This window comes from Toxorhynchites rutilus, chromosome 2 (assembly GCF_029784135.1).
Source record: "Toxorhynchites rutilus septentrionalis strain SRP chromosome 2, ASM2978413v1, whole genome shotgun sequence".
Taxonomy (NCBI): Eukaryota; Metazoa; Arthropoda; class Insecta; order Diptera; family Culicidae; genus Toxorhynchites; species Toxorhynchites rutilus.
Genome location: NC_073745.1, coordinates 166,818,735 through 166,839,218, shown reverse-complemented (window position 1 = coordinate 166,839,218; position 20,484 = coordinate 166,818,735). Strand labels below are relative to the sequence as shown.

The 20,484-nt window shown below is 41.4% G+C and overlaps 1 protein-coding gene across 8 annotated transcripts in view; it reads right to left on the bottom strand.

Moving 5' to 3' along the window:
• The window catches only part of LOC129769002 (voltage-gated potassium channel subunit beta-2-like), a 112,446-nt gene that overhangs the window by 56,080 nt on the left and 35,882 nt on the right, over positions 1-20,484 (bottom strand). For 7 of the 8 annotated variants that reach the window (XM_055771000.1, XM_055770993.1, XM_055770998.1 and 4 more), the window contains exons 4-5: positions 16,501-16,782; positions 272-456 (exon numbers count right to left, since the gene is read on the bottom strand). In XM_055771000.1, coding sequence (XP_055626975.1) covers positions 272-456; positions 16,501-16,545 — 230 coding nt within the window. In that variant the 5' untranslated portion in view covers positions 16,546-16,782. Of the gene's footprint in view, positions 1-271; positions 457-16,500; positions 16,783-16,904; positions 17,042-20,484 lie in introns of those variants that run through there. The other variant, XM_055770999.1, reaches the window with a different exon arrangement.

Genomic DNA, 20,484 nt, shown 5'->3' with positions numbered 1-20,484 from the left:
GTAAGGTGGCTTCCGCAATAAAGTGAGAAATTTTGCTAGCTCACGTCCTTCACCGCGCTGAACAAAGGGGATTCGTTCTGGTGTCTGTCAACACTACAACAATAATAAAACGTGTTTAGTTTTAACAACCTGCATTTTTTGATTTTTGAGTTCAAGATTACTTTTCGATACACTTCTTATCATACTAAATAGAAACTAACGTTTATTGTATCGAGTTTAATATGTAGAGACAATAAAACAAAACGACTTATACAAATGGATAGGTACTTACAATAACTTTTGATAGGCTTCTGATTGTGACTGTGAGTATGTAATAGACAACTCACTCTCTGTAGAATCCTGGCGATTTTTTATGAATTCAAATGGTACTGCTGGTGTTGCTACTTGATAATCTAAGTCTGTAGATTTATCGAATAATGACACGTTCATTGGTGATATCTGCTGAGGCAGTTGCTCCTATATTGAAAAGAAGAAAAACAGAATCTATAGCTGAAGCCTCATATCTACATATATATTAGGTTGGGTAAAAAGAAATCCATTATTTTTGCGTGAAATTTGAAACTTTATTTAAAATGTTTCGGATTGTCTGGTTTGAGTCTAATATTCACCATTTCGTTGTAAAATTTATTGGTTCATAATGCCTTTATCATAGAAGTCTTGGTCCTTATTGACGAAAAACTCTAGTAATCGATTTTTACAATCTTCTCTTGATAACAACTGCTAGACATGACCAATCTAACCGACTGAACAAAGATGAGGGGGTTACGTGCCAGATTTAAGATTAATTTTCGAAGGAGAAAACAGTCCACAACGAAGCTCACAGATGCCACAAGGGAGGTCAGCGGATTAAATAACACATCGAATGAGGAGGTTGCTCCGGATAAAAGACATGATAATATAGTGAAAGTTATTGCTGAAAAAGACATCATCATCGCAAACATGTCCGCTCCTATTGAATCACAGCACACAAAGGCTGTTCAAAATGAAGCGATCATCAAGTCGTTGATCAAATGAGTGGAGCAAACGGCCAATATTTTAGCGGACATGCAGCAGCGACTGATCACGAGGAAGGAAACCATTGCTTCTCAACAAAAAGAAATCATCGAAGCTAACATTGTCGACTCGCACCAGTACCACCGCACCGCACCAGCACAACCCGTCAAACCAACCTCTTCACCCTCGATGAATACTCCCTTCACCTCGCAAAGAAAAACGATTCCATCACTCGAAGCGAAGAAGCGAATGGTACTGCAGCTCGAAACTACATCCCAGATTATCTCTACAATACCGATTCTGATTCAGATCCTAAAGAATACTTCAACGCCCACTCCAGTACATCGCCCTACCCAGTTAAGAAACAACGCAGTCGCTTCCGCAACACTATCGAAAAAAAAAACAAAACTTTAAACCCAGCTTCCCCAACCGCCAAAGAACATCCGTCAAAAATCACTGTTTCCATATGAGCAGTCCACGTTGCCACCCGATGCTCCCCAGCGCTCTTCTTCTGGCTTTCGCCTTTCGACCAAAAAGTAGTAAATATCACCTTATGTTTCGCCAAAACGAAACACTTCCACAAACTCCACTCAACACAACACCACGAGTCAGCCCTCCGGGAGGGATAGTCGAGGCCTCGCCGATGCAGCCGCTACAGCCCAACCGGTATCGTCGGATAATCTCCGGCATCTTTCGCCATGACCTGAAAATGAGTCAAGCCGCAGTGCCTCGGGTATGCAGGGCCCTATCGGTGTAGACGTTATCCCCCTGTTTGACAACCCGCCATCGCGATTCACGCCATCGAAAAATATAACAAAACAGAAATCTAATTTTTGTCAGTGTTATAAATGTTCAATTTGTGTCATGTGAAATCTTAATTGTAATTCCATGTTAAAACTGTCCAAACATTGTAATGTAACTGTCCAAAGTTGTATACATCTCACAGCACTTTTTAAGAAGTTTTGCAATGCGAGAAAATTGTAATACTCGCTTGGTGTTTGATCCGTGCTATATGGTGGGTGCATTAGAACTTCCCAACCAATCTCCCGGAATTTCTGGCGAGTCACTACAAACATGTGTGGCCTTGCGTTCTCCTGATGGAACCTAACATCTCTTATGTTGGCTAATTCTGGTCGTTTCTGGTCAATTGCTAGCTTCAAACGATCCAGTTCATGACAGTAGAGATCTGAATTTAGTGTTTGGGCATACGGAAGTAACTCATAATAATTTATTCTTTTCAAGTCTCACAAAATATACTGTTCCGTCCCAACGGAAGAGAAAAACCCCGATCATATGCCACGCCTACGAACGTCGTATGCCACGCCACCAACGGAGTAAATTGATAACAACGCAATTCGCACTTGCTATAAAAGCGAGGTGCGCTGCCCAAAAACCACCACAATTTCACCGACCATCGCGACGACAACATCGGAGAACCAACAGGAAGAAGCAGCAGCAGCCGAACAGAACCGAAGAAAAGAACATAGAATTGTAGAAGAGAAAAGAAATATAGTTTATAGTTATTATTTTCCGCCATCTTTTTCATCTACATTCTAACCATTCCGAAAGAGTAAAAGCCATTCTCAAGGCTTCCGATCCAGCGAATCAACCCGCATCCTACTAACGATCCCAGACGAGAGCTCCACCCGTTCAGCCAATTGGTGCCGAGCTCAGAAATTCCCTAAAATACAGTCCACCGCAACCTAGTCTTTGTTCCTAGACTGAACATATACAATAGAACCTTCGTGACCATTAGTAATGGTTTGGTCACCGTTTGAGCTGCTTCATCACATTTTGACCACGATAGTTTTCGCACAATATTGTCGTATGTTTTTTTTTTATTTTTTTTTATCTGTATTATAGTGACTTTCAACTCATTTGGCTGGTTCGTCACTTTTTACTTCCATTTTTGGAAGAATGTCGGGAGTGAGAATTGAACTCGTGACCTTTAGCGTGAGAGGCATGGATGATCCGCACGCATAACTTCGATCCTTCCAGTGTAATACAACTCAGCTTAATTAGTTTCGTCGGAGAACCGTGTTCCAGCATAATCTGCCACAGCTCGTTTCGTTTCACTGAGTCGTATGCCACCTTAAAATCTAAAAACAGATGGTGAGTCTGCAAGTTATACTCCCGGAACTTTTCAAGTATCTGCCGCAGGGTGAACATTGAATCCGTCGTGGAACGCTCCTGTCGAAAACCAGCCTGGTATTCGCCGACATTAGCGGACTCAATCTGAAGAACAGGATACGGGAGAGCACTTTGTATGCAGAGTTGAGCAACGTAATGCCTCGATAGTTGCTACAATCGAGTCGATGGCCCTTTTTGTAGATTGGGCATATGAGGCCTTCGAACCAGTCATTCGGCATTTGTTCATCCTCAATATAATCTGGTGTATCACATGACACAGCCGCTCGCTTCCCGCTTTTGAAAGTTCGGCCGAGATACCATCCTTCCCAGCGGCTTTGCCGTTTTTCAGCTCACTAATCGCCTTTTTAACCTCCTCCTGTGTTGGTGGCTCCACAGCTTGTTCGTAATTCATAATCCTCAGCATGTTCCTGTTTTGCTCATCATGCTCCTCACCGTTCAATAGCGCCTGAAAGTGCTCCTTCCACCTGGCTACAACCATCGGTTCCTCAGTAAGCAGGTTGCCGACCGTGTCGTTACACATCACCGGCGAAGGGAAGTTCCTGCTTCTGACTCTGTTGACTGTTCTATAGAAGCTACGCACATCGTTTCTAGCAAAGTTGTCTTCTGCGCAGGCGAGAAACTGCTCTTCGTACTCGCGCTTCTTCCGACGGTGGACTCTATTTTTGGCAGCTCTTGCCTCCCTGTATCTCTGTTCTGACGCGTAGCCGCAGTGAGCATGAGGCACCTGGCACGGTTCTTCTCGTCTGTCGCTCTCTGGCACTCGGCATCAAACCAGCAGTTACGCTGTCTTCCCCGCGTCGTACCTACCACTTGTCTCACAGTCGTTTCAATGGCACCGTGAATAGTACTTCACAGCCCATTTATATCCTGTTCCTCCCGCTGTTCTGCGATCCGTTGATCCAGCTCTCTAGCGTATTCTTCTGTCACGCGATCAGCTTTCAACCGTTGTATGTTGAACCGCATCGTCCTTTCTGTGCGAGATTTCAGCACGTTCGACAACCGTGCGCGGATCCTAAAAACGACCAAAATAATGGTCAGAGTCAATGTTTGGTCCACGGAAACACTTAACATCAGTAACATCCGAGAAGTGCCGACCGTCGATTAGTACGTGATCGATCTGAGAGCAGGCTTCTCCATTTGGGTGCCTCCAGGTATGTTTCCGAATATTCTAACCTGGAAAATAGCTAGCTATTTGGCTAATATATACAGCCATTCCATGTCAAACTGATATAGTGGTTCTCAGATTTTCGTGGGAAGTGAAATTTTTTTTCTTTGACGCAAACCATTAGACCCGTATTTTTTTATTTGTTTTTTGTTAGGGTGACCATTTCCATTTTGAGGTGGTCCAAAAAATCAAATTTTTCCACTTTTTTCAAAAAATGACTTTTTTTCAAAAATTCATAACTTTTGAAATACTGCGCCGTTTTGAATGATCGACAAACCAAATAAAAGCCAATAATCTGATCTTGTTTTAAAAAAAAACAGAGTCGCATTTTGGTTTCGGTATTAATGGTTGTATTTGTTTTTTATAGTTTTCATGGTCTCGGAACCACATTATTCGATTTTTTTTGGAAGCTGAGAATTTTTTACATAACATATTTCGAAACCAGAGAGGCGTTTTTTTTAAGTTATGATTTTTCAAAGTTTACCGTAATTAATTTGTAATTATTCATTGTATTTATTATTTATAGCTTACATGGTTTCGGGACCAAAGGCGCTATATTTTTTTATATTTTTTTCTTGAAAGCTGAGTTTTTTCACATAACATATCCAAAAATCAGAGAGGCGTTTTTTTTGGTTTTTTAAAAATTTTTTGCGCAGGTAGCTTAATGGGTAGAAAATTAAATTTCAGTGTCATTGCCGTCGGTAGAAACACCCAGTACTACAGTGCGTGTTTGGCAGAAGAAACTCTATCACACGTGCGTGATTTCTATACAATTGACGAAATAAGTTGAGCGTGTCCAGGAAAACGAGACTATGTTATTTCAAAAAATATTGATGACAAGGTACAGGGTTTTCCAACTTTAAATTCCGAAAGTAAATTGAAATGAACCACACTTAGAATTTGAATTTCGATGAAACTTTTATTTCAAATTAAAGTTTGATTTATGCCATTATGTGTGAAATACAACATCATTCAAATGTCCACCTAGGGCTTCCTCGCACACCTTGATCCGGGACAGGTAATTTTCGATGACTTTTCGGCACATATGGGGCGTTATCTCGGTCATTACTTCACGAATGTAGTCTTTCAAATGTTCAAGAGTTTGCGGAGAATTGGCATAGATACGGTCTTTCGCATAACCCCACAAAAAAAGTCTAGTGGGTTCAAATGGCATGATCTGGACGACCAATTGGCATCATCAAAACGCGAAATTATGCGTCCCTCAAATTTCGTTCGCAATATGGCCATGTTCGGTCGTGTTGTGTGGCACGTGGTGCCATCCTGCTGAAACCACATGTCATCCGTATCCATATCTTCAATTTGTGGCAAAAAAAATCGGTTAACATGCGGCCATAGCGCTCACCATTCACAGTTACCGTCTCGCCGTCCTCATTTTCAAAGAAATACGACCCGATGACTCCACCAGACCATAATGCGCACCAAACAGTGACTTTTGGCGGATGCAATGGCCTCTCAACAATCACGTGTGGATTTTCTGAGCCCCATATACGGAAATTTTGGGTGTTCACATAGCCACCGAGCTCGAAATGTGCCTCATCGCTGAAGAAAATTTGATGCGAAAATTCAGCATTTTGTGCTGTTGTTCGTTCACCCAATCGACGTATGCCCGACGCATTCCATGGTCACCACGCTCTAATTTTTGTACCAGTTGGACTTTATATGGATGTAGGTGCAAGTCCAAATGCAAAATTCGCAGCAATTATGTGTTTGACAAGCCCAATTGCTGAGCACGCCGTGGAATCGAAACATTCGGGTCATCCTCCACACTGGCAGCAACAGCAGCAATATCTTCGGCCGAACGCACATTACGATGATGCACAGGTTTCACAATATCCGCTACGGATCCAGTTTGTTCGAATTTACGCACTACATTAGCGATTGTGTGCTCTGTAGGCCGTCCATGACGACCAAAATCCGTCCGTAATGCTCGAAAAATGTTTTTCGAGCCGGTTTTTCATCATTTTTATAGCATAATTTAACAAAATTAACACGTTGTGCGATTCTAAAACGATCCATATTGTAAAATGGCAAACATTCAACTAACGATATGACGCTTTGGTTGACAGCAAACGGTTGTCAGCGAGGGCTGTATACTTTCGGAAGCCCGAAATGGAAAACCCTGTATATATACAACGAAGATTGGTGTTATGTAATTTACAAGAAGCTTACGCCATTTTCAAAGAACAATATCCTGCAATTAAGATAGGGTTTTCAATGTTTGCAAGTAACCGCCCAAAGCATTGCATTCTGGCAGGAACGAGTGGTACACATCAAGATGGTGGAGCTAACAGGTGGCTCGTAATTTACACTATTTAGAAAAGACGTATGAGGAATGGCAAGACGAAAAGTTTGGATTTGTTTATTTTATTACTTACGTTGGTATGGTTACATTTGATTTCGTCGAAGGTATCTGAAGCAGTATAATAAATAAACAGTTGTCGTTGAAAATAGTAATTTAGTAACCTTTATGCATATGCTTCCGCCAGCTGGCTCGGCTAATGTGATTCAGGGAATGCTTTGATCGTGGTACCGCCACTGGCGCATAATTGCAGCTTTGTTTTCTGTGCTGGTTATAACGGCAATCAACCGTGCCGGCGAAACTGCGGAATGTGGTATCCTTACAATTTAAACAATGGCGTCAAGCTGACCGTTGCATCATGGATTTAGTGGAATTGGAAACTCAAGATTTCATAGACATGTTTCTGGATAAATTATCTGATTTATCACCACATCATTTCATAGCTGAACAACAAGGGAGATATTTGAAATATGTGAAAACTAACTTGAAAATGACGGAATGTGTGATTTTTCTGAAAATTTTTCATTTGTTGTACAAGACGCTGTACAAGGTTCTCATTGGGCAAACGCACAATGCACTATTCACACATTTGCTATTTATTATAAGGAAGATGAAGGAGGATGAAGCAGAAATTGAGGTAGAAAATTCTGTTTACGAAGTTGATAGTTCCGAAGATGAGGAAATCGACGAGAAACAGGATTTTCGTCCTAAAGAATACCCTGAAGGCTCCAAAGGCCCATTCATTGTGTACTTTAGACGAAAATCCAAACCTCTCAATGTCATTCGCATCTCGAAGGAACTAACTCAACATTTTTCTGACGTTACCGAAATTACACGGATGGGGCCAGACAAACTACGAGTTGTCGTCTCAAGCAGGACCTAAGCGAACAAAATAACGCGCTGCGACCTCTTTGCGATTGAGTATCGTGTATACGTACCCTGTTGCAACGTCGAAATAGACGGCGTAATAACCGAAAAGGGTTTGACCCGAAAAGAGATAATCGATGGTGTCGGTCGCTTCAAGAACTCCACACTAAAAACTGTGAAGATTCTTGCATGCGATCGACTGAAATCTGTGTCACATAAAAATGACAAAAGAATTCTCAATCGGACAAACTCTTTTCGTGTGACTTTTGAGGGTTCCGCCCTTCCAAATTACGTTGCAATAGGTGCACTTCGTTTACCTGTTCGGTTGTTTGTACCCCGGGTAATGAAATGCAACAAATGTATGCAACTCGGTCACACGGCCGCCTATTGTTGCAATAAAAAACGTTGCGCAGATTGTGGAGAGAGCCATGATGAGAATCCTTGCGCGAAAGAGCACAAGTGTCTTCATTGCGGCGGGACTCCTCATGATTTTACTCAATGCCCGGTGTACATACAACGAGGGGAAAAACTCAAGCGTTCCTTAAAGGAACGTTCCAAGCGGACTTTTGCAGAAATGCTTCAGAGTTCCGTGCCAACGACACAGGACAATCCCTACTCCATTCTGCAGAACGATGAGCCTGTTGCTGACGCTCCCAATGCCGGATGTTCCGGTACATCGCAGGGTGCCATCAGGAAAAGAAAAATTACTTCTTTTCCATCACTCCCCAGAAAGAATACCGAAACTTCCCAAGTTGGAATGAAGCCTCGAACTGAACGTGCTGAAAATAGGCCGAAGCAAGTACCTCCCGGTTTACGTGGTTATGCTACCAACCAGGGGTCCTCAGCACTTCCCGGAACAACAACGAACACGTCTGTTCCATTTTCGCGGTCGAAGCAACAGCCACTACCTGGCCTGCTTGCGCTTTCAGACCTTGTGGATAACATTTTAAATGCTTTAAATATAAATGATCCTCTTAAAAGCATAGTATTATGTTTGCTTCCGGTTGCGAGAACATTTTTGAAAGAAAAATGTGGCTTTTTAGCAGCGTTCATTTCCCTCGATGCCTAATTCAGCGCAAGAGGTCAAGGATTTGACCACTGTCATACAGTGGAATTGCAGAAGCATCATCCCTAAACTAGACCAATTTAAATTTTTAGTTCACAGTTCTAACTGTGATGTATTTTCTCTCTGTGAAACATGGCTTTGTTCAGCCGACGAGCTGAATTTTCACGATTTCAACATTATTCGCCTAGATCGTAACGACTCGTTTCGTGGTGTACTATTGGGGATTAAAAAACGTCACTCCTTCTATAGAGTCACTATCCCATCGATTACAGGCATTGAAGTTGTCGCTTGCCAGATACAAATCAATGGCAAAGAACTCTGCATTGCTTCGATATATATTCCTCCCAGGACTACGGTAGGCCGCCATCAGTTCTTTGATATTATCAAGGCATTGCCGGAGCCGCGGTTAATCTTAGGTGACTTCAACTCCCATGAAACAGCATGGGGGTCACTCTACGATGACAACCGTGCCACGTTGATTTATGATCTGTGCGACAACTTCAACATGACAGTTTTAAATACTGGGGAAGCAACTAGGATAGCCAACCCTCCTGCACGGGCAAGCATGCTAGACATATCTCTCTGCTCTTCTTCATTATCCCTGGATTGCACATGGAAGGTAATCCAAGATCCCCACGGTAGTGACCAACAATTTTATCGATCGCTAATGAATCAAAATCTAGTGAGTCTGTCGATATTGCGTATGACCTCACGAAGAATATTGACTGGAGAAAATTTGCAGAATTAATATCTGAAGCAATCATTTCGATGCATGAACTTCCTCCCCTTGAAGAGTATAATTTTATATCAAGTTTGATTTACGATAGCGCACTTCAAGCTCAAAAGAAACGTGTACCGGCTACCACTTTCCGACGTCGTCCTCCATCACTTTGGTGGGACAGGGAGTGTTCAAAGGTCTACCTTGAAAAATCATCCGCTTTCAAAAAATTCGGGAAAACTGGATTAGTGGAATGGTTTCGAAAGTACCAAGCTCTAGAAGCCAAACTAATAGGTCTGATTAAAGCAAAAAAGCGTAGATATTGGCGGAAATTCGTCAATGGTTTGTCAAGGGAGACCGCAATGAGTACTCTTTGGAATACGGCTAGGAGAATGCGTGGCTGGAACCATACCAATGAAAGTGAGGAATACTCTGACCGTTGGATTTTCAAATTTGCAAGGAAGGTTTGTCCCGATTCTGTTCCTGCACAAAGCGTCGTACGCGATATTCCGCTCCAATGCGATTATGAGAATTTTTCGATGGTAGAATTCTCAATTGCCCTCCTCTCATGTAACAATTCAGCTCCGGGGTCGGACAAGATTAAATTCAACTTGTTGAAGAATCTTCCCGACTTGGCACAACAGCGTTTTCTGAACATGTTCAACAAGTTTCTGGAGCTGAATATTGTCCCGCATGACTGGAGACAAGTGAGAGTGATAGCCATACGAAAACCCAACAAGCCGGCTTGCGATCACAACTCGTATAGGTCGATTGCAATGTTATCCTGTATTCGCAAATTGTTAGAGAAAATGATTCTACTTCGTTTGGACAAGTGGGTCGAAACGAACAATTTGCTGTCAAATACGCAGTTTGGCTTCTGCCGAGGTAAAGGGACGAATGATTGTTTCGCGCTGCTATCTTCTGAAATCCAAATTGCATTTGCTCGCAAAGAACAAATGGCTTCCATTTTCCTCGATATCAAAGGGGCATTTGATTCAGTTTCCATGGAAATTCTCTCAGAGAAGCTTCATAATCGTGGACTTTCACCAATTCTGAAAAATTTCCTGTACAATTTACTGTCAGAAAAGCACATGAATTTCTCTCATGGCAACTCAAAATCTTCTCGTTACAGTTTTATGGGCCTACCGCAAGGCTCCTGCCTAAGCCCCCTCTTGTACAGTTTTTACGTCAATGATATGGATGATTGTCTAACTAGAGACTGCACGCTGAGACAACTTGCAGACGATGGAGTTATTTCCATCACGGGTACTAATCCCGTCGTTCTGCAAAAGTCGTTGCAAGATACCATGAACAATCTGTTCACGTGGGCCCTCAAGCTGGGTATCGAATTCTCTACGGAGAAAACTGAAATGGTCGTTTTTTCTAGGAAGCACGAACCCGCCCAATTCCAGCTTTACCTATCCGGCAAAACGATTCAACACTCTATGTTTTTCAAATACCTGGGTGTATATTTTGATTCTAAATGTACCTGGGGGAGACACATTGCGTATTTGAAACAGAAATGCCAGCAAAGAATCAACTTTCTCCAAACAATAACCGGAACATGGTGGGGTGCCCATCCAGGAGACCTCATTCAGTTGTACAAAACAACGATATTGTCAGTGTTAGAATATGGCAGTTTTTGCTTCCGATCAGCTGCCAGGATTCATATTCTCAAGCTGGAGAGGATACAATATCGTTGCTTGCGTATAGCCATGGGGTGTTTGCATTCGACACATACGATGAGTCTCGAAGTTTTGGCAGGAGTACCCCCGCTTACTCTTCGGTTCACAGAATTATCCTACAGATTTCTCATCCGTTGCAAGATCATGAATCCATTGGTGATTGATAACTTCGAAAATCTACTACAACTGACTCCTCAGTCAAGTTTTATGTCTTTATACCATGAGTACCTTACCCACGACGTGCACCCTTCACCAGGCATCTCCAACCAAGTTTGCTTCCCATACTTTTGCAATTCCTCTGTCATTTTTTATCTGTCCATACGACAAAAAATCCATGGAATACCAGATCACCTACGCTCCAATGTTATTCCGTCGATATTTTCGGAAAAATATGGGAAAGTTGGATCTGATAAAATGTTCTTTACTGACGGTTCATACATGAACGGGTCCACTGGCTTCGGCATCTTCAATGAAAATTCCAGTGCCTCTTTCAAACTCAAAGATCCTTGTTCCGTGTATGTCGCAGAAATGGGTGCGATATACTATGCTCTAGGGATCATTGAAACACTGCCCATCGACCATTATTTTATTTTTTCAGACAGTCTCAGCTCAATAGAGGCAATCCGCTCAATGAATGTTGATAAACGCTCATCTTATTTACTAACAAGAATAAGACATCTATTGAGTGTTTTGGTCGAAAAATTATTCAAGATTACCTTCCGGGGAATGAGAAAGCGGACTCGCTAGCTAAGGTGGGCGCTTCAGAAGGCACACTTTTTGAAAGGCAAATTGCCTATAATGAATTTTTTCACATTCCTCGTCAGGACACACTCGTTAGTTGGCAGCGCATGTGGAGTGAAGATGAGTTCGGTCGTTGGTTACACACGATTATCCCTAAGGTTTCGACGAGTGCTTGGTTTAAGGGATTGAATGTAGGTCGTGATTTCATTCGCGTGATATCTCGGCTCATGTCCAATCACTACAACCTAAACGCGCATCTCTATCGCATTGGACTCGCAGCAAACAATCTTTGTGATTGTGGCGATGGCTACCACGACATCGAGCATGTTGTCTGGTCGTGTATCCGGTTCCATGCTGCTCGCTCTCAGCTCTCTAGGGCACTGAGAGCACAAGGCAGACAATCGGATATCCCCGTCCGGGATATCTTAGGTAGCCGTGAACCTGATCTTCTGCTTCATCTATACCTGTTCCTCAGAAACGCCGATGTCAACGTTTAATGATGTTTCCTTCGTTGTATCCCTGTTTCATATCCCTCCTATCCGATCTATAAACTTTTACTTAGTCGCGGCAATACATACACACACTCTTTACAAATACACGGGCCAAAGGTTGTGCAGTCCACTGATGATTCAACAAGAGCCAAAGGTTGTACCGCTCATGACAACTCTACACGAGCTAATGATTGCGCCGGCTAGAGACCATTCTATCCTGGATTCCTCGAGTCGAGAAGACGCACCACGCTAGATTTGGGGTACATACTAGGGGGGCGTTGCTGATTAATGGTCAGCTGCATCCCAACAGGAAGTATCCCGTGTCGGGCACACGTACAGAGCATTGGAGACAGCAACATCCCAATTACGAGAACACTTGTAATACTAACCTCGAGCCGACCGCGAGTAATCGGTTACATATTACTAACATAGATAATAAGAAAAACTGTCAAAATATTGAACTCCGGCCCCGTCAGGCTAACGCAAATTGCCTATAATGAATTTTTTCATATTCCTCGTCAGGACACACTCGTTAGTTGGCAGCGCATGTGGAGTGAAGATGAGTTCGGTCGTTGGTTACACACGATTATCCCTAAGGTTTCGACGAGTGCTTGGTTTAAGGGATTGAATGTAGGTCGTGATTTCATTCGCGTGATATCTCGGCTCATGTCCAATCACTACAACCTAAACGCGCATCTCTATCGCATTGGGCTCGCAGCAAACAATCTTTGTGATTGTGGCGATGGCTACCACGACATCGAGCATGTTGTCTGGTCGTGTATCCGGTTCCATGCTGCTCGCTCTCAGCTCTCTAGGGCACTGAGAGCACAAGGCAGACAATCGGATATCCCCGTCCGGGATATCTTAGGTAGCCGTGAACCTGATCTTCTGCTTCATCTATACCTGTTCCTCAGAAACGCCGATGTCAACGTTTAATGATGTTTCCTTCGTTGTATCCCTGTTTCATATCCCTCCTATCCGATCTATAAACTTTTACTTAGTCGCGGCAATACATACACACACTCTTTACAGATACACGGGTCAAAGGTTGTGCAGTCCACTGATGATTCAACAAGAGCCAAAGGTTGTACCGCTCATGACAACTCTACACGAGCTAATGATTGCGCCGGCTAGAGACCATTCTATCCTGGATTACTCGAGTCGAGAAGACGCACCACGCTAGATATGGGGTACATACTAGGGGGGCGTTGCTGATTAATGGTCAGCTGCATCCCAACAGGAAGTATCCCGTGTCGGGCACACGTACAGAGCATTGGAGACAGCAACATCCCAATTACGAGAACACTTGTAATACTAACCTCGAGCCGACCGCGAGTAATCGGTTACATATTACTAACATAGATAATAAGAAAAACTGTTAAAATATTGAACTCCGGCCCCGTCAGGCTAACTTCATATGAGCCTTGATAAAAATATATATTTTGGAAAAAAAATATAAAAAATAAGGATGATCATATTTCAGATTTAAAGTTTACCAGTTTCACTGCAATCGCGGAGTCTTTCAAGCATAGCCACGTTGCAGTTCGTTTATTCATTGTAGATTGTGTTTTTATCAAAGGAAGTTGCCTGACCTTAAGAAAGTACAATTTTCTCATCAGGTAGGATCAGGTAGTCAGAACAAAAATAAGATGACAGCCTTTAATTTGTGCCAAATGAAAAAAGAGTTTGGTATAGATGCGGAGTGGATTTTTTTCGCCACATGCCATGGGAAAGGTCCATGTGACGCTTTAGGAGGAGTTTTGAAGCGGAATGCTGCTAAAGCAAGTTTACAGTGACATCACATTACAACTGCAAAAGAACTTTATACATGGGCAATTTCCAAAACAGATTCTAAAATGCACTATGGTTTTTTTCAGAGACAATGGAAAGAAAACTTAAAACCCGTTATAATCATGTGAAGCAAATTTCCGGAACTCAGTTATATGAAGGAAAATGAAAATTATATTATCATAAAACGATTCTCGGAAGAAGTACATTCTGTGAAACTGTAAAAGTAACTTTAAGCATGCTTTATACCTAGAATAAAAAATATGAAAAATATAACAGATTTTTAATTCCTACCCACTAGTCGTCTAAGATATCTTTACCTGATACGTGTTTTTTCATGTTTGTTTCATTGTCCTTAATCTCTACCGATAACTATACCTATTCCTATATTCTACCCATTAAGCTACCCGCACAAAAAACATTTTAACTTTGTAAAATCATAACTCAAAAACTAAAAAAAACTCTCTGATTTTTGTATATGTAATGTGAAAAAACTCAGCCTTCAAGAAAAAAATATAAAAAAATGATTGGTCCTGAAACCATGTAAGCTATAAATAATAAATACAATGAATAATTTCGAAATTATTACGGTAAACTTTGAAAAATCATAACTTAAAAACAAAAAAAAACGTCTCTCTGGTTTCGAGATATGTTATGTAAAAATAACTAGCTGACCCGGCAAACTTCGTCCCGCCCAACATTTGTTTTTTGTTATCAATACCTTCAAAAATTCACGTTTTCTTACTATAAGCAAGTTCAATCGCAGAAATGTTCATTGGTTGATCTTCTAATCGACCACGTTGAATTTACCTCTTTCTATAAAATTCCTAGTATTTTTAGTGTTTTTAACAAAACTCATCATTATAATATCAGATTAATTTCAGACAATTCTCGTTCAAGATTTTTCAACCACTTGAAAATAACATGTTTCTCATGTTTTATACAGAAAATATGTTTGAATAAAGACAGCCCTAAATCGGACAATTCCTTCCTCGAGTCCTGCTCTTATCAACATTCGCGATACTTTTTTATTGGTATAGATAGAAGAAGATATAGGATTGCGTTTCATCACATTAAAATCCATTTCCAGTTTCAAACAAAGATCAATTTCGCTAGCGCAAACATCAAATGGACTAACAACACTTGTCGCTATGTAATTGTAGAACATATGGGAATTTCATTTTCCGAATTTTCCCTTTTTCCTTCAGAGTTATGAAATATGTGTAATATTTTTATGGGACCCCCTCTCCATTCCAGAGGAGAGAGGGGTGTCATACCATCATACCAACATTCATTCGTATGGCACCCTAACAAAAAAAAAAAATACGGGTCTAATGGTTTGCGTCAAACAACAAAATTTCCACTTCCCACGAAAATCTGAAAACCACTATATCGGTTTGACATGGAATTGCTGTATATATAGCTATTATGGAGCTACATATGGCCATTCCTTCGGCCGCGGCAAAGTTTATCAGCCTCAGGCCGTTTTCATTGGTTGACGAGTGAAGGCTGTGCCCTCCAATGACCGGACGGAAGAATTCCTCCCTCCCAACCTGTGCGTTTGCATCTACGATGACGACTTTTACGTCATGTTCTGGGCACTCGCCATAGGTTCATTCTAGTTTTTCGTAGAAATCATCTTTGGCGTCATCGGATTTGTCGTTTGTCGGTGCGTAGGTGTTAATTAAACTATAGTTGAGGAATTTGCCCTTGATCCTCAACACACATATACGGTCATCTACGGGCCTCCATCGGATGACTCTTGTTTTCTGTTTTCCCAGCACCACGAAACCGACGCCCCGCTCCGCTGCTTTGCCACCACTGTAGTAGATCTGGTACTTGAAAGAAGTGTGTGCAATAGGGTCTACTGCACGGAATTCCCTTTCTCCGGAATTTGGCCACCGAACCTCCTGAATCACTGCGATTTCGACTCCATGCTGCTGTAATTCTTGAGTAAGCAACCCGCTCGCGCCGGTTCATTGAGAGATCTGACGTTCCAAGTACCGAACTTCATATCGTTTACCTTCTTCGTGTTCCGTGTTCGTTGCCTAGGTCTTTGCCGATTAATCCGTCCCGTATTTCTAAATTCTACATTTTCAAAGACGAGCCTGTCTGTGCGATGTGCATCTTCAACATCGAAAATGTCTGAACGGGATCGACAAATCCAAAAATGCACGTAATTAGCTGTTACAGTTTCGTAGCATAAATAGTATTCACAAGTTCAGGGCCCTGGTTTGAATTTAGCCTTTATCAAAGAAAAACTGTAAAGTGTACTGAATTTTCGCTTTCTGGACTTCCATTGTTAACAAAATTATTTGATTGTTATAAAATTATTTGATCAATACTATACGATATATTGATCACTACAGCCTTCTAACGAGAAAATAATGGATTTCTTTTTCCCCTACCTAATATAATTTAGCATCACATTTCCTACACAGTTGTTACGAAACAACCAATTATGGTTGAAAGGTTTTCATATGAACGAAAGTGATAAACCATAATATTTAGCTACCTCTGGTTGATCCTGGTATATTTGCCCGGGTTCCTGTGATGACATCGTGGTGCTACTATCATTGGTTTTCCTGGTGATAGGTAACTTTTCATTTATACATTTGGAATCAAAACCAATCACCGTAGTTTCCGTAGATGTCAATGCCACACCATCTAGTTTACTCAGAACCGTTGTAGCCGCTGCTGCCCGTTCGGTTCCAAGTTGTGCTTGTCTTTCTCTTTCTTGAGCTCTTCGCTGATTCAAAAGTTCGTTGTCCAGTTGACGAACTTCGCGAGCCTCACGCTGCAACAAAAATAGGTACATGAATATTAATCGAACATATGAATAAGTAAAGAAGTATATAAAAAAGGTTTCAATAACCATAACGAAAATTATCTTTTAATATCACATAAACAATGGCCCACCTTTCATCTTGATGAAGAAGATTCAGTAACAAGTCGATGACTGGTGGCCAAAGGACGAATACGCTGGTTGATAATGCAAAACCATTTTCTCGACAAAACAATCAGTCAAATCTGAGACCACAGCCCACGGAAGTTTTCTATCCAGTTAATCATCATCGACAACATGAAAGTTAAACAAGGATAGTCGCTCGTAACATAACGTCAGAATCGTCAACAATGACCTCTACGTTAAAATCAACAATTTCTTCTATTCTTCACGTTTCTCTACTCCACGCTATACAAAACGCTACCATCTAGACCAGCTATCAATCTTGAATAAAGCTTACAATATTCTTGCCAATAGTAAACCAATTTTTGTGAAGCTGGGAATGATAGTTGTCCGACATCATATTCGAGTGTCTCTTTTTACGATATAATTGGTCCTGGACAAAATGTTTGATCATAAAAACAGGAAGGGGTTATATCTAGGGTATTACCGCAAGGGTGACGTAGGACTATCGTTGATTTAGTGATCATTTGTTTGAAGTTAAATCTGAATGCACTATGAATGAATGAATAAATGAATAATATGGGGGACTTCGATAACGAGAGCGTTACATTGAAGGTACAAGGTTTTATGCATCCAATATTGGATACGAAAATATTCTACTGATGGGGAAGAATAATCTTCAGAAGCTTTCCTGCCAACTGCACTTGATTCAAAAATCACAAAAGCAAATTTATTTGGTCGCAGTATTATATGGATAGAAAACATGTCACAACTGCCAAGAATACGGGCATACCAAAGGTTATTGCAACCTTCCAGCAGTCTGTGTAGTCTGCAGTGGCATTCATGAGACAAAAAAAATGCCCAGTCTCAAGAACAGCAACAGAAGCAAAAAAATGCAGCAACTGCGGTGGCAACCACACTGCAAACTACAGGGGGTGCCCTGTATATACAACATTAAAGAAAAAACCGCAAGAATCTCGACAAAAGCTGCAACTAGCAGACCTGCAAACTATCAGCCAACCCTGCAACCAACGGTAAATTCAGCCACACACCCGAAACCCCAACCTCCTGGTTTCACGCCTACACCTAGCACATCGTATAGGGATGCTCTACTCTCCCAACCTTCAACACCAATAATTCCTCCCGCGGACCAATTACAAGTATTTATGGGTTCAATTATGTAACTCATGACATCAATGCAAAAAATGATGCAAGAAATGTTGCGCAGCCAGCAACTTCTCATCCAAAAATTGCAATGTTCAAAATAAATTTGTTGAAAATCTGCTATTGGAATACAAACGGGATACATAACCATTTGAATGAAATTAAACTATTCTTGAACCAACACGACATTGACGTTTTTCTTATCAATGAAACTCATCTGACGGATTACTACAACATCAAAGTTACGGGATATGATTTCTATGGTACAAATCACCCGCACGGGTCAGCAAGAGGTGGGGCTGCGGTCCTCATCAAACGAGATATTCCACACTATTTATGGCACCGTCACAGTTCTCTAAATATCCAAGCAGCGGCTGTGTGCATCGAGAATTAATCTGAGAAAATAGTACTAACAGCACTCTACTCTTCACCGAACCACCACCTTTCGGAAGAGGAACTGAAAGACTTCTTCTCACTCCAAGGACACCGATTTATCGTCGCTGGTGATTTTAACGCAAAACACACCTTTTGGGGATCAAGGCTGATTACCACTCGTGGACGCGTATTATACAACGTTATCACTGACTCTGGCTATGACATTGCATCATGCGGTGAACCGACACACTGGCCAGAGGACCTCGCACGACTTCCGGACCTGCTAGATTTCGCTGTCACAAAAAATATTAATAGTAAACGAATTCGATCGAAGCTTCTTCTGGATTTATCATCTGATCACTCACCAATACTCCTGGAATACTTCATAGAAAAGGAAGTGAAGCAGACGTCATCTAATCTCATCAACTTTTCAACGAATTGGACAAAATATAAGACATATATCTCCTCTAACATTCTCGATCTACCTCTGGATAACGAACATCATATCGAGAAAGCAGTTAACCAGCTCAGTGTACTCATGAAGAACGCTGCGAAGATAGCTACCCCACCTTTGAAGCCTCAGAAACACAAAAAAATTATTACTGCCTCCCACATAAAAGCAGCAGTTGCAGAAAAGCGACGACTAAGACGTATCTGGCAAAACAAACGATCGCCAGAATCTAAAAACCAATTCAATGTGGCACAACGTAAATTAAGAAAGCTATTACAAGACGAGAAAGATGAAAAATTCCATAATTACTTAACTGAATTATCGCCAAATCAAAATAATAACTACTCACTATGGAAGGCAACTAAGAATCTAAAACGACCTCAGTTACAGGTCCCGCCGTTTAGAATGCCCTCTGGTAATTGGGCCAGAAGTGACGATGAAAAAGCAGCAACTTTTGCAAACCATCTTCAAAAAGTTTTCACTCCGAATCAATCCGGACCTAATCAAGAAACGCTCGAATTTTCTGGTGCTATAAACCAAAACACAATGAAAATCAAACATCGGCTGGTGAGACATGTTATCAATAATCATATCAATGTGAAAATGTCACCCGGTATCGACCACATCAACGGATATATGATCAAGGAACTACCTGACCTAGCAATTAAACATCTCACGAGAATTTTCAACGCAATGACCCATAAAGGATATTTCCCACAAGCATGGAAAATTTCGACCATCATTATGATACCTAAGCCAGGGAAAGACGCACAGAAAGTGGAATCTTATAGACCTATCAGCATCCTTCCAATCTTCTCTAAAGTGTTCGAAAAAATTATCCTGATTAAACCAGCGCCCGAGATTGAAAGATTAATCCCGAATCATCAATTCGGATTCCGAGCAAAACATGGCACTATTGAACAAGTGCACCGATTGATTGAAGAAATTCGTAAAGTATATGAAGGCCGCGGATACTGCTCAGCGCTTTTCCTTGATGTAGCTCAAGCTTTCGATGAAGTCTGGCACGAAGGACTGCTCTATAAAATTAAAAATATGCTAGCACAAGTATATGGAATTATGCGTTCTTATCTACTGGGAAGAAAGTTTCATGTTCGGTATAACCAAACTCTATCACCAGAGCAAGAAATTTATGCTGGCGTTCCTCAGGGCAGTGTTCTTGGACCAGTTCTCTATCTCATCTACACAGCTGATCTCCCGACCGCGCGTAACTTAATGACTACAACATTCGCAGATGACACAGCTATTCTCAGCAGTCACAAAAACAGAACGATTGCTTCACGGGATCTCCAGGAACACATAACGGTCGTGGAAAAGTGGCTTCAAAAATGGAGAATTAAAGTAAATGAAACAAAATGGGTCCACGTTACGTTCACGCTTAATAAGAACACATGCCCACAAATCAGGTTCAATAGATCTGCAGTACCTCAATCGAATGAAATTAAATATCTTGGTGTACATCTAGATCGTCGTCTAACCGGGAAGAAACACATAGATGCGAAGAAAACGCAATTGAAGATGCGAGCAAAACAAATACATCGGCTAATCGGGAGGAAGTCGAAATTAAAACTAGAGTTCAAACT